Below are 20,109 nucleotides of genomic sequence, written 5' to 3' on the forward strand. Positions count from 1 at the left end.
AAATACTCATTCTTATGTGTAACCCGATGTAGGATCCGATCGAAGTTAGCTGCGAATTGCTTCGTAATTCGACGATCGTAGTTGGTTTCTAGCTAAACACTGCGACCCCTAAATCAATCGGACTTGATGATCTTCTTCATCAATTGTCCTAGCCGACATATTGCTCGCATTGCCATCTTGGTCGAAGGACATCTCCTTCAACTCCTTCAATTATATAGATGTTGGCAAGGTGGCTACCAGACTATCGTCATTGGCTACTTTTAATAAGGAATTCCACAGTTTCTCCTTCCTTTCCTTCCACCACCACCCGCACTATCTCCTTCTTCTCTCTTCGCTATTTTGTTGCTCACTCTTTTCTTCTCTCTCTATCTATATATAATATATATTTCCCTCTCTATCAATTCTCACGAACAACGCCGAATCTTGTATTCTAATTTGAGAAAAAGATACAATTTTTTTTTTTTCACGTTGCCAAGAGTCGTCGACAGACTGCCATCGTTAGTGGATATCCTTAAAAAAAATATCACATTTTGCCGGCGATGGTGGTTTACCAGTGGTGGTTGTGCTAGGAGGAGAGGGCGACGAATATCGTAAAAAAATAAATATTTAAGAATGTTCGGCGATGCCAGCATGTCACCGACCCGTGCCTGTATGGATTAGGGAGAGAAGAAGTGGTGGGAGAAAAATCAAATTTTCCACCCAAAAAATTTTGTATCCCAACAAAAAAAAAAAAAAAAGCAGGGGCCTTTTTCTTTTACTTTGGCTTGAATGGTGAATTACTTCTCAACCCATGAAAGGTTTTGCATGTAAGACTTGGATTGAATTAGGAATTGCTTCTCTTTTTCAAATTTAGTTTTCTATATCTTTCCCCAAGGAATATTTACTTTTTTCCCACACTCTTTCTGCCCCTGAATTAACAATTAAATTGGCAGATTCCAAATCATCTTTTCTCCATGATAGGAAACACCTATCATTATACCTTCTTATTCTTCTCTTTTTCTTCATTTCCATATAAATATTCCTCTTTTCTAATCTCTCTCTCTCTTTCAACAATCACTTCCTATTTCATTTCTTACTTAAAAGACTTCCTCTCTCTTTAACTTCTTTATCTCCTTTAGTATGATGGATCCTTCATCTACTTCCTCTGTTAATGGCTTCTATTCCTTTCTAAACAGAGGAATCGAAGATCTTGAACATTCTTTTCTCTCTACAAATTTCATGTCAATTCAATTCCTTCAAAGGGTTCTCTCTCTTCTTCGATCTTTTCATTCTCAATTAACACTTCTTGTTCAAAAACTTCATTTACCAGTTGGAGAAAAATGGCTTGATGAATACATGGATGAAAGTTCTAGACTTTGGGAAGCTTGTCATATAATCAAGTCTGCTATTTCAGGTATGGAAAATTACTATTCAACCGGAACTGAAATTGCCTCTTCTCTTGACGGTCACCGGAATCTGAATCCTCAAATTCTCCGTCAGGTCAGTCATGTCAGAATCTTCAGTTGACAGTTAAAAACTTAAAATTCATGATCAAACGATCTTACCCATCACTTAAATAGCAAAAATAACCTCTGGGTTGCTCTTTTTAGTTTAGATTTTAGCAAAAGAAACAATCAATTTTAGGTTTTCTATTTTTTGATTTTCTTTTGTTTGTCTGATACAGGTAATAAGGGCAATTTCTAGTTGTAGAAGACAAGCAATTAGTTTACAAGAAGAAAACAGAGGTTTAATGGAAACAAGAATCCAAACCCTTTCATTAAAATTTGATGAAAAGATTTCATTAGAATCAAAATTTAATGGGTTTAATGGATTTAGAGGTGTTCTTTATGCAATGAGAAATGTAAGTTCACTTCTTCTAATGATTTTGATTTGGGGATTTGTTTATTGTTGGCCTGAATCAAGTTATTGTGGAAATGGATATGAAGGGTGTTCGTTACTTGGATCTAATTTCATGGTTTCAACAACAAGATTACAACAAAGTTTAGTAACAGAGATTAATGGAATTGGAGATAGACCTGGAATTTTGGTTTATGAATTTAGAAGAGCTAAGAATTCCATGGATGAATTAAGAACAGAGTTAGAGAGAATATTTGCAACTAATTGTGGTAATCAAGGAATGGATGAGTATGAATTAATTATAGAAAGAGTTGAAAATTTAAAGATATGTTTTGGGATTTTGAAGTCTGGTAGTGAGAGTATAATTGGTCAACTTGATGATTTCTTTGATGAAATTGTTGAAGGTAGGAAAAAACTATTAGATATTTGTAGTCATAGGTAGAGAGAGAAAGAGAGCTAATAATTCAGAGAAGAGTAATGCTACGGAACAACAAAAACTAGGCAAACTCTGGCCAGAAATAATATGTAAATAATATGTCATTTGTGGTGATTCGCTGTTTAGTTATATCAAAATCATCAAAAACACGAATCACGACAATCTATAAAAGAATTTTACTTAATCTATGTTTTTTTTCTTGTTCCATAGCATTTTTCTGCACAGAAAGAAAATTCTATATCTCTAATGTAAAAAGCGAATTGATAATACAATTTAGAAAGAGAGAGATTTTACTTTGGAATTGCTAGCGTGTCTCGAACCTTTGACCTCCAGGGTGGAAGCCTATTACTGCTCCACCCAAGGGTTACTGGAGAGAGAGAGATGCTTTTTGTGTTTTAGAGTAGTTACAGATAAGTGTACGAAAAAATTGAGAGATTTTTGTTTGAGAAATAAAAAGAAGAAAGGAAGATAGCTGATAAAGAAAGCAACTAACTCTGTTCATTTATTTTTATTTTACTTTAAATTATTTCATCTCTCCTTTTTGTTCTATAAAATGGGTGCTTTTAGTTTCTGTTGATAATAATAACTATTGGTGGTGGGGAACTGTCTACTCATGATAGTGATTATGATGATGGTGGTGGGAGATGTGTTGGTGTTTCTTCAAACAAAAATAATGAATGAGTCGAAAATCTAGGTCAAACATTGACCCAAAGGATAATCTTAGCCGTTGAAAATGATTTCGAGTGAGTCATAGTCATGTATCATTATTGTTGTTGAAACTTTGTAAATCAAGCCAGTTTGATGCAATTGTTAGTGAAAATCAGAGGCGTGGGAGAGGGGGTGCAAGAGGTGCCGTCGCACCGGGCCTCCCTCTCCCAAGGGGCCCCATCGTCTTAACTTGTAAAGACGAATACAACCTATCCATAGATGGACTCTTCATATAAATTCGCATCCAATTATAATCAAGTATTAGTGTGTAGCCTAACGGGTGTTCTTCTTAACTCGTGTGTGAGAGGTTGGAGGATCGAGTCCTCCCAAAAGCATATTTTTTTATCAGAGAGTTCCCAAACTGAGTTCCGCTCCTCAAGTTGTTATACTTCTTAGATGATTCTAACTCACGAACATTAGTTAATATGTAGCCTTATTTTTACGTCGAGAGAGGTCAGAGGTTTGATTACATCCAAGCATATTTTTAGGTCGAATTATTTTCCTCTTGGGTTCCAAGCACAATGATATTAATAGTTTCTTTGTCCTCGTGATGTTAGAAGTTCAGTTCCTCCTCGAAAGTCTTATTTTGTCATTTTTTTCTTTGATTAAATAAAACTGCAAAACAACAAAGAGGGTCTAACTTATATTTCACATTCTAAATAAGAGACACCGCCATATTGTAGAATGTTACTTGTCTCAAGAGAGGTGAAAATACCATAAATTTTGTAGAAATTTCACGTGTCATTTTTTTTATATTGTTACATTAGGGCCCCGACTAAAATTTCGCACCGGACCCCCAAAATCTCAGCCACGCCACTGGTGAAAATAAGCTATGATTCCAGATATGAAAAAAAAATGATGGAAAGAACAATACATAGAGGACTTGAAAAGAATCAAAAGATTCCTGATTATTGTGGGCTAGCCTAGCTAGCACCAAAGTTTAAATTCAAAAGCAAATAACTTCTCTCTCTCTCTCAAAAAGCTTTTGTCTGATCTGATTCGGTTCCACTCTGATAGTTATGGAGACTGGAGTTTTAATGATGAAAAGAGAATGAGAAATGTTATATACCCTTACCATTTCTACTTGCCACACTCACATCTTTTGACTTCAACAAAAGTTAGGTTAGTTTTGGTAAGTGCATTTAAAATTTCCCAAACAAAATTTTCTCTCTTAAAGGTGCATCAGTAGGCGCCTTTTCTAATTACTCTAAGGGCTTCCTTCTCTCTTAGCATCCCACCGTCTTCGTAGTATTCAATCCGATACCCACATTAAACGCCAAGAGAAGGGTAGGCAAAGAGCAAAAGGACGAAGTGTCTTTACAAGCACCCTCCTCCCAGTATATCACAGTGAATTGCATTACCACTCCCTACCTCTCTCACTTCCTCTTTCAACTTCAACCCAACAAAAATTGTTCTCTTTGTCAAGGGGGCACTTGTTGACAAATTGCGAAACTAAGTAAACTTCAAATGATGGGTTTTACGATGACAAACAGGTGTCCCTCGTGTAAACCAAGTAACGAATCATTATGTCATGTTTTTTAGTTTTGATTTCTCTAATGTATTCTGGAGACACTTCAGTTACATGTTGAACAATGCCTGAATGTCTATACCTGCCAATAGTTTATTTCTTTTATTGGAAATGTACTATGGGTTCTTTTCTCCATTTGAAAATTCATGATTTTATAAGATCTAAAAAATCTGAACTTTGAGTATGTACAAGAAAACTTACCAATAAGAATTCTAAGTTTAACAAGAACCTACTTTACAAAGACAATAAGTGAGGATTATTAACCAACACGAGGAAATTGGAAAACGTCAATAACAACACCAATGAAGATAACAAACAACATATGTATTTCACAAACAAACAATACATGAACATACACAAACAACACATAAGATTCTTATAAGAAAAAGATTGGGTTTTGTTCATCATGTTAAAAATATTAGGGTTTTCATCATCAAGTCAAGAAACATAGTTTAATGTTTGAGAAACACATGGAGGGAAATAAAATAATATTGATATAGAGATTCAGGGTTTCCAAAACCAGCAACTAATATATACCTAGAAAGAAATGGAATTACTTAATTTAACGAAATGAAACATAGAGAAGAAGAGTTGAATCTCAAATGAACTAGACTTGCTATGATTTGGTTTATGGGTGCATGATTGTCGGATGGTTTAAAGAAGAATAATGGAAGAAGATTGTGAGTCTTCACACATAGAAGAAGAAAACAAGCAGGAACTACTTAAATTCCGAGAGTCTAGAACGTCTAGACTATCTTTTACATCAAGGGTGTTTTTTGTAGGAAAATTTAAAGGTCATTTCACCAGTTTACAAGTTTTTCGAGTCATCTGAACAAAATGGGTATAGAACTAGATCATTTGACCCAATTTCTAAGAGATAGAAAAAGAGCTCGAAACATTTTGGATGTCACCATCGTCAACAAGCTTGCTTCCACTTTCATGCTTTCATCCTTTCACCGGAACTCAATGCAAATAAATATAGTAAACAAACATATATTTTATTTTGCTGTAACAAATAATCCTAATTTTAAAAACCTGTGAAAAACAGGGAACAAATAACTAGAGGAGGATGTATTGTGATGTTGTGTACACCTACAGTTATAGTACTTAGCTACATTTGTACATGCTTTTCAATGTACAATAAATTTGATGATAAAAAATAAAGTGATGATTGAAGCTACCAACCAGGGAATGGGGACATTCCAAATCACTCTTTATGTCCTCTCTAGGAAAATCAAGAGATGGGTGTGTCCACGATAAGACCTCATGCTTTTTTATTCAGTTTCCACTATCATCTCTGCTTTCATTAAAATCACCCCATCTACCCATTCACAATACCTAGTTATCTCCACTCTCTAGAAAATCCGGCCATCCCATGTCAAAAGTCCGAGTTGCTACTTATCTATGAAACTTTGAACACTTGAACTTCAATTTTCATTATTCGACAAACAGCACATTAATATATGTATATACGTATGTATATAATATATATATATATATATATATATACATATATATATATGTATATATGTGTATATATGTATATATATACATACTGAAAGCTAAGTTCAATGTGTATTGACCCTTTGTCCAGTCTAGAGCCGATCCCACCCCAACCACGTAGCATGGTCTAAACTTTCGTCGTGGGCAGTCATCCAAGCGAAGCAATCTGGACAACCATTAAGGTGCCCACGAGTATAGAATGCAGCCGTTAGAACTTGAGTATTGATAGTGTTATTGTTTATCGGCCAGAATTTTCTGATCTCACTGTCTCACTAGACATTTTTGAGCAGTTGTCATAGTCATCTCTCCACAGTATGTAATGAAGGAATATCTTTTTTCTCTCACCACTAAACCGCCACAAGTAGTGGCCAAAAATGAGCTGCATATTTTTTAACCTAAGGAATCTTCTAATTTGTTTTTGTTTCCTTTACTGCCAAAAACATTAAAGTTGGTATTGAATTCTGACCTACTTCTCAAAAGGAAAACAACTACCCATTGTTCAATCTCTCTCTCTCTCTCACTAGCAATACACCCTGTAAAAGGTTGAAAAGAAAAGCTATAATAGAATACATTCCTTGCTATCTTAACTGAAAAGTGATTCAAATACTGATTCCATTAAAAAATAAACAATCACCAAGTATACACAAATTAAACTATAAAAGAATACTATTCTTTTCAAGTCTTCAAGTATGAAGCCTTATGCGATACAACTCTCCCGGGAAAGAGTATTGTCAAATAAGATATGAGCCAAGTATTGTGTATACTTTTTACAGAATAACTGAGAGGACTCAACCACATAGTAGGGACGTGCGGAACACACACTATGGTTGAGGGTTTAGGGTTGTTTATATGACCGCAGATGATGATTCTGCTTCAGAAGTTGTTTTGACCCGACTTCTGATCCAAACTAGATAGGAAATAAGGAATGCAATTCTAGCATGTAATTTGCATAAAAAGGGATAGGTATTTGGATGTGTACCGTGTGAAAAAGCAGGTTTTAGTCTTAGAAGAAGTTGGTTCCCCGCTGTTAAGTTTTAATTAAAACACATTCAGATGTCGAATCCTGGCATTGTGAACTGGGAAGAGAAAGCTTCGACACGATTTTGAAGGTCAATGATATCCTTGTTGCTCTGAAGACCCTTGAGAAAACCTTTCTGCAACTTCCCGTGTTCCCTCTGAATGATACTTGCAATTTGGGCGGCCCTGAAGAGGAACTCTGCAATTGTCTCGAAATCAGCCTCGATACAACCTCTTGATGTCATGGCAGGAGTACCTGAAGAAATCGCAAGTTGTAATCATTAAGATCATTTCATGTGAAAATATTGAAGCAGAATCGTAACATATGAAGGTTTGTAAGTTTACATACCGATTCTTACACCTCCTGGACAAATGGCGCCATTATCACCAAATACAGCAGCTTTATTGACGGAAATGTGGCACATCTCGCAAACTTTCTCATAACTCTTACCTGTAGAATCGATAAGAGATGAAAAACGAAGCAAACAAGATTAGCACATGTGTTGCTTTATAAGAACTAGAGAAGAAATATAGACATTAAGCTTCATCATCCAACTGGGGAACCAGCAATAAATAAACACACTTCTTCTCTCCAATGTTCTCGTTTCTATTTTCTGTCCTTATCCACCGTACCAACTACAGTATTAACTCATACTGCCACGGGCATCGTGCAAAAATGTCAAATGCATATCCTGTTAAGTATTATTATTATCACAAATTTCTTTCATTTTTATAATAATACTTGGGATATTTAGATCCCCCTTTTTACAACTTTGCAGTCTGACATTTTCTATTACGAGGCTAGAGTATATTTTTGTACTTAAGGGACCTATTTGACGTTCTACACTAATATGCAATTCTATGAAGTTCTCCAACTTCAGCTCACAACCACACCAACGGGCTGGCAACCACAAGTGATATATGCATATAACACAAGCCACTTTGAGGTACACATCCCAAACAAACCATCCATCCTAGAGTTTTACCAGTTTCCCTAATGTAAAATTAAATAAATTCAAAATTAATGAAGAATCGTAGTCAGGGTAAGCATGTTGGATTAAACATGCTTCTTAAAATTAAATAAATCCATCCTAGAGTTTTATCAGGCGGTAAAGTTCTACGTGGTCTTACCCCAAATATAATAGTTAACAGTGTGGATTAAACAAAGAGGAGTGAACCATAACAAATGCTAGAGTTGGGACGGTTTAGCACACAACAGTTAACAATTCAACGCTTGCATATTTTCCACTTAGAATGATGTTATACTTCATTGGAATAAAGCTATAAAAATAACAATTTGATTTGATAATAAGGAGATCTTCGCGTAACAAATAAAGTAAATAAAGAGGACACTTGAATCATGCCCTTGATTTCAAGATTAAGCATGTTCGAATCCGCATAATATGATCCTATTGGTTCCAAAAAGAATAGAACAATGTAAGTCAAGTAGAATATTACCTGTTAAACCAAGACTCCTCAAATCCCACAAAACCAAATGGTTGTCTGTACCACCAGTAACCAATCTGCATTTTCTTCTTAACAAAGCACATGCCAAAGCTTGAGCATTTCTTTTCACTTGTTGCATATATGCTTTATATTCAGGAGTTGCGACTTGCTTAAATGCAACCGCAAGAGCTGCAATGTGGTTATTGTGTGGTCCACCTTGCAAAGATGGGAAGACAGCAAAATTTATTCTTTCCTCGAAGTCATACTGATCATTTTCATCTGCTTGACTCAAAAGAGACCCTCTCCTCTTTGGTTTTAGGCCTTTCCTGTAGAAGACAATGCCTCCTCTAGGACCACGGAGACCTTTGTGGGTTGTTGAGGTCACAACATCACAGTAATCAAAGGGGCTTATGCATTCCTGCAAATGGAATCAAATGGAACCAGAAATGTTACTTCTCCAATCAAAACCATAAAACAATAGTTGGAAACTAGAAACAGGAATCAAAAGCATGCTAGGAAACTCGGACATAAATTCCTTCTTTTTTTCTTTTTTTTGAATCAATAATACAAATTATACAATAGTACAAGTTCAAGCGACTTGGTGTGAATCAAACATCTTTTACCTGAATTAATAAGTAATGATAACACTGATACAGTACTTGGACAGATACAAATGTGGCTGTTTAACAAACAGAAACAACTTGGGTAGTCAACCATTTCAATCAAAACGTTTATCTTCTAATCTACAGTAAAATATATGCAAGTAGGAAATAGAAAACCCATGATAAATCAAATATTAGAGATTTGTTGCTTATTTCTGTCTAGCTTTCTCTCTCCTATGCTACAATCAGGAGCAGCAAGGGAGTTGCTCCCTATCTACTCGGTGATGCGAACGGGCTTCTGAGTAAGTTGGCTGCGTGAACTCCAAAACTAGTACGTCATTGCCAGCTATCGTTTTAGAAGTGATTCTATAGTATTTTCAACATATATACAAGCACTCAGACAGAACACATCCAACACGACTAGTTGCAACACTTGTATAAAAGAAGAACCAAGTTAATATTAACATACACTGAACCGAAGTCAGCCACGGGAACAAAAAAGAAGCAAATTGACTTCTTGGACAATATGTGATCAGTAACAATCGTATATTAATCAGGCTAAAAGGACCTTCACAAGATAGTCAATGTATACTGGCAGGACCTAAAATTATGTAATGAACTAACATGTTCAACATTTTCAAATTTATATCTTTATTACAAGTACGTGTATCAAGCATAAGAATTAATCTAAGTACAAAGATCAAATAAATTGAACTATAACAATACCAGCTGAGCTGAGTAATATTATGATAGATATGTGATATCGCAAAATTTGTATATAAACTTAAGAATTCGCAATGAACAAACGAAATAGTGCACTTTACACACCTTAGCAGCAACAAGACCACTGATATGAGCCATATCACACATTAAGACAGCTCCACACTTATCAGCAATCTGTCTAAACCTCCCATAATCCCATTCTCTAGGATACGAACTTCCACCACAAATAAGTATCTTGGGACGATAATCAAGTGCCTTTTCCTCAAGCTTATCATAATCAATGTAACCAGTATATGGGTTCACCTTATATGGAAGACTCTCAAAGAAAATTGAAGCACCTGAAACTTTCTTCCCATTTGGAGTATAATACCCATGACTTAAATGTCCTCCTGATGGGGAATCCAAACCCATAATCCTATCTTTAGGAAGAAGAAGACCAGTATAGACAGCGAAATTTGCAGATGTACAGGAATAAGGCTGAACATTTACACCCCAATTACTAGAATCAAGATGAAAAGCAGTTAAAGCTCTTTGACAACAAAGTAACTCAATTTGATCAATATATTGATTCCCAACGTAATATCTAGCACCAGGCAATCCTTCAGAGTACTTGTTTGTTAAATGACTTCCTAGGGTTTCCATTACAGCTTTACAAACAAAATTCTCAGAAGCTATCAATTCAATTCCTTTAATTTGTCTTTGTTTCTCTTTTTCCATAATTTCGTGTATATCTGGATCAGCTACAGACAAGGGTTGATTACTCCAAGCCCTAACCGAAGCTCGTCTTGACTCAAGACTTTGTTCAATCAGAACCCTCTTTGAGGAAGAAGAAGAAGAAGAACTGGAATCTATCTCTCTTCGTCTCTTCAAACACATGGGATGACCTAAAATACTAAATTCTTCTTCATCTTTCAGTTCATCATCATTTTCTTCTTGCCTCCTCTTTTCCACCATAGATTCATCATCTAACAACTGCAAAGGAACCGAAGAAGTAGACGACTCAATTTGAAGAGAGATTAAATTATCAGTCTTTGAGTACATCTGATGAGAAGGAGAAGAAGTATGAGAATTAAAACCTAGAGATAGATTTGATTTAGCCTCAGAAAGATCCATTTCAGAGTAGAAGCCCTAACCCTAAATATTCAAGGAAACCCGTAACAACAGCAGAAACAACGACAACAACGATTGAAGCAATTGCAGCGACAGTATCGGAATTTCGATTGAGCTGATGTCGAAGACGATGATTCCATGAAAATTTCAACCCTAATCAGCGTTTCCTGAAGAGAGAGAGAGGGAGGGGGTTTGAGGGAGAGGAGAGACGGAATAATCTAACCTAGAGAGAGAAAGAGGTGATGTTTAGACGGTAACGGTGTTTAGAGAGAGACAGTGATTTATGGTGATGACCTGTGATATGTGAGGTGTACCTGGACTTATTTTAGGGCAAAATGATGTATCAGTCGGATGATCTAGGTCACTAGGTGGGAACAGTCGGTGGTGATTGTGATTTGTGATACTATGGGATATTTTGACATTGATCCCCTTAATGATAGAGATATTAAGAACACACTCCTTGTTTTTGAAACACTAACATAGACTCTTCTCCGGATGGAAACTATCAAAACAAGGTTAAGTGGCATATGTGTTAGTTAGAAGTGTTAGAAAGAGGGAGATTTACTTAAACCCCCACCTTTTCATAATTTACACATTACTGAAACCCTCACCTTTTATTAATAATTACTGAAACCCCCACCTTTTGTGTAATTTCCATCAGCTTAAACGGATTTGTGCCGTTAGTAAAGTGAAGCGACCGAAATGTCCATTGGTTAAACAAGCCCAGCCTTTCTGAAACCAAATAACTGGGACGCCTTCAAGAAAAAACGGTGGGCGCTTATAACCGACTCTATCTTCTGCATCCCAACAAAAAAAATCGAAGGCAGCAGAGTACCCAAACTGAAACCGAATTTGCTCGAAGATTACTCAAGTAACCTCCATGTACAAAGGGTTCAATCAATGGTGGATACAACTCTCTCTCACTTTCTAACGATTTCCAGCTAGGGTTTCGGTCTCTCTAACGAATTGGAATCAACAAGTAAAGTTGTGTTGTCTATCTCTCTCTCTCTCTCTCTCTCTAACATTTCTGAAACAGGGTTTCTCCAGGTGCGCTCTCTATCTCTCTCTTGTAATCCATTCAAACTACTGAAACCCCCTGAAATTGATGTATTACGAGTTAGGGTAAGGTAATTATAGTTTTAAATTGTCTGAAATTGAAATTAGGGTTAAATTTTTTTTTTTTGAACTAGGGTTTCTATTGTCTGAAACTGAAATTGGGTTTAATGCAACATAAATTCAAATCGAAATTGTGACCTTCATACTAATAAAACATAAATTAAAATCGAAATTGAAATTAAAATAGAAATTGAAATTGAAATTGAAATTGAAATTGAAATTGAAATCCGAATGAAGTCATATTTTAATTTATGCAAACTAGGGTTTAATGTATGAAACCTCCTGATTTATGCAAACTAGGATTTAATTTATGCAAACTAGGTTTATGCAAACTAGTTTTTAATGTATGAAACCTCCTGATTTGAAGTATGAAATCTTGCATTTTTAAAAATTGAAATCGAAAATTTTAATGTATGAAACCTCCTGATTTGAAGTATGAAATTGAAATTTTTATGTATGAAATCCTAGTTTTTAATGCATGAAACCATAAGATTATATGGGAAACCTATTGTCACCTTCTGTTAGCCTGAAATTCATTTATGCAATTGAAAATTTTCGAATTTGATACAATTTCAGACATAGCTTCCCGACGACCTTATGAGCTTGTTAAACAAAATTTAAGTTACCCTTTCTTTTTTGATTTGTGATGTAAGTTTATTCATGTGAGAAGATGTTTATTAACATACTTGACTGACAGGAACTCAATTGGGGGTAAAGGTACTCGTAAGCGAATGGATAAAACACCTCCACTATCAGCAACACTAAGTAATCGATTTTGTTCACCTTCTCCAATTTCATTATAGTTTTATTTTATGAGATTGTTTTGTGTCTTTTGTAATAGGTGGTACTACTACTATCAGCAACACAACGTTAACCATTGATGACTATATAGTAGATGATCCTTTTGATCCTATACCTGTATTTTTTGAGGCTGAAATGGATCTGATAACTGGCAATGTTATGGGATTAGATGATATTTCTGTTGAAGAGGAAGATGAAGATAACTTTTGGGCTCAATATGGATTTTTGGGTGAGGACGATGAATCAGAACCTGATGTGGATGCGGGAGATGAACCAGAAGATGAAGGGGCTCTGGAGAATGAGAATCCTCCTAAGTACCCAACAACCTCCACTGCATTTTGATCAAGCATAAGAAGATGAAGAGTTTGGTCAATTTGTTCAGGACACAGAAGTGTTGGAAGACTTCAAAATGGAGTTCACTGATGAAAGTCAAGTCCCCCTTGCATTTAAAAAAGGTAAGGTTTTCTCATCTGTTGGCATATTTAGAAAGATGCCTAAAAAATATGTTGTCTTGAATAAATTTGAAATGAGACTTCCAAGGAATGATGGTGATAGGATAAAATGTGTTTGTATTGGAAAACCCAAACCTAATCATGATGGTCATGAAGTTAATGATGTCAAACTTTGTCCATGGTACAAAGACAATGAAAGTCAGGAGGGTGCATAATGTGCATACATGTGGAATGGTTTGAAGAATAGTAGTGTCTCTTATGTATTTTGTGAAAATGTCGTAGAGAAATATGCAAGGAAGAACCCGTCTGGGTTTAATTCAGTAGATGTCCAAAATTATATATGGAAGCATTACAAAGTCAAAATTGATTACATGAAAGGTTATAGAGCTTGGTGTCTTCTTAAAGATAGGATATTCAAGAGTTTTGAACAGTCATTTGCTATGGTATTGGTGTTGTGTGAAAAAATTCTAGAAACAAATCCTGGTGGTGTTACACAATATGGTATAGATATGGTAACTAGGCAGTTCAGGTATTGTTGCGTGGCATACCAATTTCCACTCAATGGATCCAGGAATTCTTGCAGACCTACAATAGGTCTAGACAAATGTTTTCTAAAAGGTAGGTATGGTGGGACTTTGTTGGCAGCCACCGCATTAGATGCAATGGGGGGTTTGTACCGGTTGGCGATTATGGTTTGCGATGCAGAGAATGAAGGCAACTGGACTTATTTTCTTGAAGTACTGAAGCCGCATTTGATGTTGACGGGCAAGAGGATTACATTTATGAGTGACAGAGGAAAAGGTCTTGCAGCAGCAGTAGAGAAAGTGTTTCCTGAGGCTTGTTCAAGATTTTGCTTACGACACTTGTTTGCAAATTTTAGGAAGTATTTTAAGTATTCTTCCATGCAAAGTCTTATGTGGAGGGCAGGAGTAGCTCACAAGGAGGTAAACTTCAAAAGTACATTACTAAGATTCGAGAGTTAAACAAAAAAGCATATGACTACTTGATGAAGGAATCGAAGTTTACTTGAGCAAGTCTTTATTACTGAATTTCACATTCTAGCTCAAACAAAATGTTATTATAAAGAGAGAGAGAGGATACAATACCAGTAGGGTAAATTTCATTTCCTCTGCCATCAAGATCAAAAAGCACAGGAAAACCACCTTCAATACCATAAACAAGGGTTCGATTTGGATACTTAGAAACAGTAATTTCAACTTTAGGAGGAAGAATGAGATCAATATCAGCATCTGTTGCTTGTGGAAACCTTTCTTTAGCTGTTCTTCTCAATTTTGTGACAAACCAATATGTCTGGTATTCATGACAAAGATTCAGAGTCTGAGCATACAACAAATGGTATGAGCGAGTCTTTTAATAATTGGGTGCAACTTTTGAGGGACAAACCAATATGTCTGGTATTCATCAAACATAACCAAATGCTTAGGGTTATGCATACACATAGGAGAGAAAAAAGTAACTACTGGAGAAATGATTTGTTGGTCCCGAGGATGCAAAAAGAAGTGGAGTTAATGGAATCTGCACCTGGCCAGTACATTGTTGATTGGGCTAACTTGAATGAGTCTGAAGTGAAATTGACTAACTCTGAAAAGTGTTGGACAGTCAACGTAGTCGACATGACTTGCACTTGTGGACAGTGGCAACTAAAAAAGTTTGTTTGTGTTCATGATGTATGTGTTGCAATGGATCTGAGTGGTGCAGTATATGAAAAGTACGATTTCCTACTTATTTATACTTATGTTTATCCTTTATGTAGATTTATATCTAATATTTGTTTATTATTTATGTAGCATGTGTAGTGCGTTATATAGATGTGGGGCATACCAAGATTCATATGAAGGAAGTATACATCCAATTGGTGATTCCATTGAGTGGGTAAAGGTATGGTTTAATTTTAAATGTTGTTTCCAATGACTTTTGTTGTTTTATGTGGGGACCCTTTTATGTGAATGAATGCCTTGTATTGTGATGTTTATTATGTTGTGTCACTAGGATTTCTTCCTTTATAAAGAGGTTAGGGTTTCTAGTTTCTTATTCTATCCTATTTTGAACATGCAGCCTACCACTGAAACAGTCAATGCACCTCCATTGAAGAGACAGCTGGGTAGGCCAAAGATGAATAGGTATAAGTCTGCAGGAGAACCTAATCGAACGTTAACAAGCAAACTTAGAAAGTGTTCAAGGTGCAAGGAGACTGGTCATAATGTCAGGAGCTATAAAGGGGGTGTTGTTGGAAGTAACTCAAAAAAGAGTACACCTGCCGTAGTAGGGAATCCTTCACAAGTTGGAGAGTCTGCAACTCGAACTTCATCTGCACATCATACTTCACAATCACGTGAAACAGGTAATCCTAGAGCATCAGCACCACCACGTTCTCTTAATGTACTAGCATCATTGCGGGCAACAACAACATCACGAGCATCAAGTAGCACATCATTGTCTAAAGCAGTTGACAAGGATAAAGGAAAGGCAAAAGCGTCCAGTCATGGCGCTCAAGTGTCTGTTAAACAGATAGCAGGAGATGGAGGGTTCAACAACTTTACATTTAACTTTTAGTTTTTGTGGAATTGATGGTAGTTTTTTTGTTGAATGGGTGTTAGTTTTTTGTCGGATGGATGTTAGTATTTGTGAAATGGATGGATGTTAGTTTTTAAAGAAATGGATGTTAGTTTAATGGTTGGAATGGTATGTAGAGCTTGGTGATGAAATATCTTCTTTTTTAATAAGAACACACATACACATAAGAACTACAACCACTAAAGACATAAAATGAAATTACAAATACTAGAAAACATAACAACCACAATAAACATGACATGTCATTAAGACCTAAATTTAAGTTTTTGTGCAACTCCTTCGCATTATATCATCAAACGTGATACCTAATTTTGACTTGCTTTCCTTCGATATAACATCGGACAACCAGAGAAATTTGTCACATTCTAAACATTTCAAAAATAGAATGTCATCGTTGAGAACTTTCTGTGAAATCAACAACTTCATCTTACCTTTACATATGTTTTTCTCACATGGATATAAATTCCAAGGATAATTCTTGAGAAAGTGGTTTTGTTTTCCACAACCATGACAACCACTTTGAAATATCGATTTTTTTGATGAAGACGATGAAGTAACTTTTTTGAGTTCATTCTTGAACCACCAAAATCCACCGCATTCGGGAAATTGGCAAGTAAGAAATTTTTCACCAAATGAATTAGGTTTGCCAAATACCATCATTTTTCTAATTCTATTGCAATTTCCGTTTGTGCATCTTGAATACATCCATGAACAATCTAGCACCGCATGTCCGTATTGATCGCAAAGTTGACAAATAACCTAAACATAGTGAATATTGAAAAATCAATAATTATATAAATCAATCAAAAGAACTAGAGTAAAAAAAAACTACAACTTGTTGTGATCTTACATTTTGATACACATTTGATGAACTCGAAGAAGCCATTAATTAACTAAAGTAAAAGTTGTTGATGGAAGGGGTGAAGTTTGTAGGTTGGTTTCAAGGGTTTAAATAGAAAAAAATTGCTAAAAAAGGTGCAATAAACGGTCATAATTTGGTGTCATCTTGGCCCTCCCTTCTGATCTTGTCCATTCATTTCAAATAACTGGTGTAAAATGTAAATGTGTTATTAAAAGGTGGGGGATTTAGTAAGAGGCCAGGTCTATTAGAAAAGGTGGGGGTTTTAGTAAGTGTATTATGAAAAGGTGGGAGATTTAGTAAGAGGCCAAGTCTGTTAGAAAAGGTGGGAGTTTTAGTAAGTGTATTATCAAAAGGTGGGGTAAAACGTAAGAGGGCAAGAAAGTAATATTGAAAAATGAAAAGTTAAATCTGACAGAAATCATGAAAAGGTGGGGGTTTCAGTAATTATTAATAAAAGGTGGGGGTTTCAGTAAATCTCTCGACAGACAGAGCCGGCCTTTGTGAGACCCGAATTAATCATCTGAGTGTGACCCCATAGTTTATACGTGTGTTCATATAGGACAAATTTTTTCACAAAAAATCGATTAATTTTTTACCATGAATTTTGTTTGTAAGTTTGGGTGGATTTGCACATTATGGGGTTCCCGCAAGTCATGTATACGTAAGATTTACACATTGGTTTGCAAAAGTTAACGTATTGTTGTATATTTCGATAATTAGCTAGAGTTTGGAAAGTATTCAAATGACTTTTAACCAATACAACCAGAAAATTGACTCAATTTCTTGTATATATAGGTATCCAAAATATATTGATTAAACTTGCATAAAAATACTATGGGATCTTTACCACCAAGAAGTCTCTCCAACATTGATCAATGATTTCGTGGGCGGTTTCCAACAGTTTCTTTCAGATTAGGATCTTTGCATAAAAATACTGTCTTAGGGTTTGCAGTTCCTGACGGTTTCGTAGGCGGTTTCCAACAGTTTCTTTCAGATTAGGAGCCTTCATCCTCGTCTGATTCTTCTTCTCCATCATTATCACTCTTATTCTCTTTCTCTTCTTCTTTTGACTCTGATGTATCTTCCGAGTTCTTCCTTTCTTGGATTTTGAAGATCTTTTGGAAGAAAGGTTCTGAAGATTTACAGATCCGATTAGGCATTGGACGAATGTTCGATTCTGTCGAGGGTTCATAGATCCATCAAGGATTGATTCCAACTAGGGTTTTGTATATGTTCTCCAGTGAGGGTTAGAATCCAGCGAGAAGTCACAGATCGGGTGAGGGATTGGGTTTTGTTTCAAACAGGGATGGGGTTTAATAACTCATTTCTCCATGAATTCAAACTTTTAGATCTGAAGCTCTTGTCAGAATCAATCTACAATGGAGGGGTATGCTTTAGGTTTCATAGTCGATCTATTCACAATTGTGATTCGTGGAGAGGAGAAGATGGACTTAGGATATGGTTCGTACCTAAACAAAAACGAAGATCTGGGTTAAAAGAATAAAATCAAACGACGGGAATTGACCAAGTAATCTCTTCAACGGATTGGTATTAATACTAGTATCATCATATTACTACTTCTAATTTTAAATATTATTTGTATAATAATTCTACATTGTCGACATTTAGGGTTTTTTCATTCTCGGTCTTTAGGATATCTTTTGTCGACCTTTAGAGTCTTTTTTTTTTAGTATGTGTCTTGTCAATTCCTTTCCCTTCATGAGGCACTTTACATTCGAAAGTTCTGTGAACTTTACTTATGTAACTCTCATGAAATTCTCAGAGGAATAAGAATTATCTACCATGGAATCTTGTGATCGTTACCACTTAAATGAATGAATTATGGTTTAATAAAATAAATAAATAAATAAATAAGTTTGAGTTAACATACAAATTAATTAACGTCCTCTGTTTGAAATATTTTAGAACTCTAACTCTAACCCTGGTTATAATTATCTTATAATTCTATTTATCAAGAGTAAAATTTATCAAAATTATTAAGAACAAGAAGACATATATAAAAAGAAAAATGAAATAGCGTACGAAAATGTAAAAAAGTAAATTTGAAAATATATGTTATAATTTAGTTTTCATTGTGGAATGCAACCAAGAATAACTAAAAGACACAATTCCTTTTAAAATAACATTAACATTAAAATACCAGAAGTAACACACAAAATACAAATAAATAACATTTTCTTCAAATAACTTACAAATCTAAGAATATCTAAATCTATTATAACAAAACAACTCAGTAGTTATTCAGAGTATAAGTCTGGCCGTCCATTCTTTGTGTTGATTTTGCATTTGACGGATGAAGATATCCATGTATTTATCCCTTTTAAATGATCATGTTATTAGACACGTTATTGTAGGCTAAATTAATCATTTAAAACAGCTCAGTAGTTCAGGGTATAAGTCTGGCCGTCCATTCTTTGTGTGGATTTTGCATCTGGCAGATGAAGATATCTCTGTATTTATCCCTTTTAAATATCCGGGTCATTAGATACATTTTTGTAGGCTAAATTAGTCATTTAACCAACCATTCCTATTTTTTCTACCACGATCTCCCCATCCGACCTCAAAATCTCAGCAACCCCCTTCTCCAAACTTCTCACGTCAATTTCCATTATGTCGAAATCCATCTTCCCCCAATTTCTAAACTTCTCAACTGATTTCACAAAAATCTCGAAACCACCTTCTACATCTCCTGAAGATCTCTAAAAAATTGCTGGAAAGTCTCTCAGATTTAAATTTAAATCTATTCTACTCTGACCTTTTAAATGAGTTAAACTTTTGCTTCTCTAGCTCCAGCGAAATCTTCTTCTCCTTTCATGGTTGTTTGATTTTGTTCAAAGAGGTACTGTGGATGTTTGATTTTGATTTGGCTAGAAGTTTTGATCTTTGATCTTCTTTAATGTCTACTTCTTGCTCACAATGTGTTTGAAGTGAAATTCACAATTTTAGAATGTTTGATTTTGATTTGGCTTGAAGTTTTAAATGAATTAGTTTTGTGATTACTTTTCTGTGGGTTATATTTTGGTTAAAATTTTGATCTTTGATCTTCTTTGATGTCTACTGCTTGCTCACAATGTGTTTAAAGAAATGTTTCACTAAAATCACAATTTTTTTCATGTGTTTAAAGAAATACTTCTTGCTCACAATGTCTTTAATGTTTGGGTATAGTTTCATGAGTAAGTGTTTCATATGCAAAAGGGATAAACGCAGGGACCCGAAAAGCAAAAGACTGTTAAATGGAGGCAATAGACTTGAGAGACTTTTGCTTTTTGGGTCCATATAGAACTTTGGAGGTGAAAACAAATAGACTTGAGAGAGTAAGTGTTTAATCTCTGTCCTTAAGTCTTTCATGTTTT

At 35.3% G+C, this 20,109-nt stretch overlaps 3 protein-coding genes across 3 annotated transcripts; 2 read left to right on the forward strand and 1 right to left on the reverse strand.

The window, feature by feature from the left end:
• The first annotated feature begins 953 nt into the window (after window positions 1-953).
• On the forward strand, window positions 954-2,803 carry LOC147567250 (uncharacterized). Its single transcript, XM_086669174.1, has 2 exons — window positions 954-1,479; window positions 1,664-2,803. Exons 1-2 carry the CDS (start codon window positions 1,120-1,122, stop codon window positions 2,276-2,278), a joined length of 975 nt encoding a protein of 324 aa, XP_086525300.1. The 5' UTR covers window positions 954-1,119; the 3' UTR covers window positions 2,279-2,803.
• Window positions 2,804-6,606: 3,803 nt separating this feature from the next.
• SHM7 (serine hydroxymethyltransferase 7) lies at window positions 6,607-11,442 on the reverse strand. The gene is made up of 4 exons (XM_086653875.1): window positions 9,905-11,442; window positions 8,487-8,892; window positions 7,378-7,479; window positions 6,607-7,284 (listed from the first exon to the last, which is right to left on the reverse strand). The coding sequence occupies exons 1-4, from the start codon at window positions 10,910-10,912 to the stop codon at window positions 7,061-7,063; spliced, it is 1,740 nt and encodes a 579-aa protein (XP_086510001.1). The 5' UTR covers window positions 10,913-11,442; the 3' UTR covers window positions 6,607-7,060.
• A 2,060-nt stretch (window positions 11,443-13,502) lies between these two features.
• LOC147567252 (uncharacterized) lies at window positions 13,503-14,261 on the forward strand. Its single transcript, XM_086657386.1, has one exon. The coding sequence runs from the start codon at window positions 13,503-13,505 to the stop codon at window positions 14,259-14,261; it is 759 nt and encodes a 252-aa protein (XP_086513512.1).
• The last annotated feature ends 5,848 nt before the right edge of the window (window positions 14,262-20,109 follow it).

Source organism: Eschscholzia californica, unplaced genomic scaffold (genome assembly GCF_041429995.1).
Source record: "Eschscholzia californica isolate CP2 unplaced genomic scaffold, dmEscCali1.0.p SCAF_1, whole genome shotgun sequence".
Taxonomy (NCBI): domain Eukaryota; kingdom Viridiplantae; phylum Streptophyta; class Magnoliopsida; order Ranunculales; family Papaveraceae; genus Eschscholzia; species Eschscholzia californica.

Coding starts and splice junctions, on each gene's coding strand:
- LOC147567252 (XM_086657386.1), top strand. CDS start 13,503: ATGTGGAATGGTTTGAAGAATAGTAGTGTCTCTTATGTATTTTGTGAA.
- SHM7 (XM_086653875.1), bottom strand. CDS start 10,912: ATGGATCTTTCTGAGGCTAAATCAAATCTATCTCTAGGTTTTAATTCT. Junction 7,480..8,486: donor GAGGAGTCTTGGTTTAACAG/GTAATATTCTAC, acceptor TCGATTCTACAG/GTAAGAGTTATGAGAAAGTT. Junction 7,285..7,377: donor TCCAGGAGGTGTAAGAATCG/GTATGTAAACTT, acceptor CGATTTCTTCAG/GTACTCCTGCCATGACATCA.
- LOC147567250 (XM_086669174.1), top strand. CDS start 1,120: ATGATGGATCCTTCATCTACTTCCTCTGTTAATGGCTTCTATTCCTTT. Junction 1,480..1,663: donor ATCCTCAAATTCTCCGTCAG/GTCAGTCATGTC, acceptor TGTCTGATACAG/GTAATAAGGGCAATTTCTAG.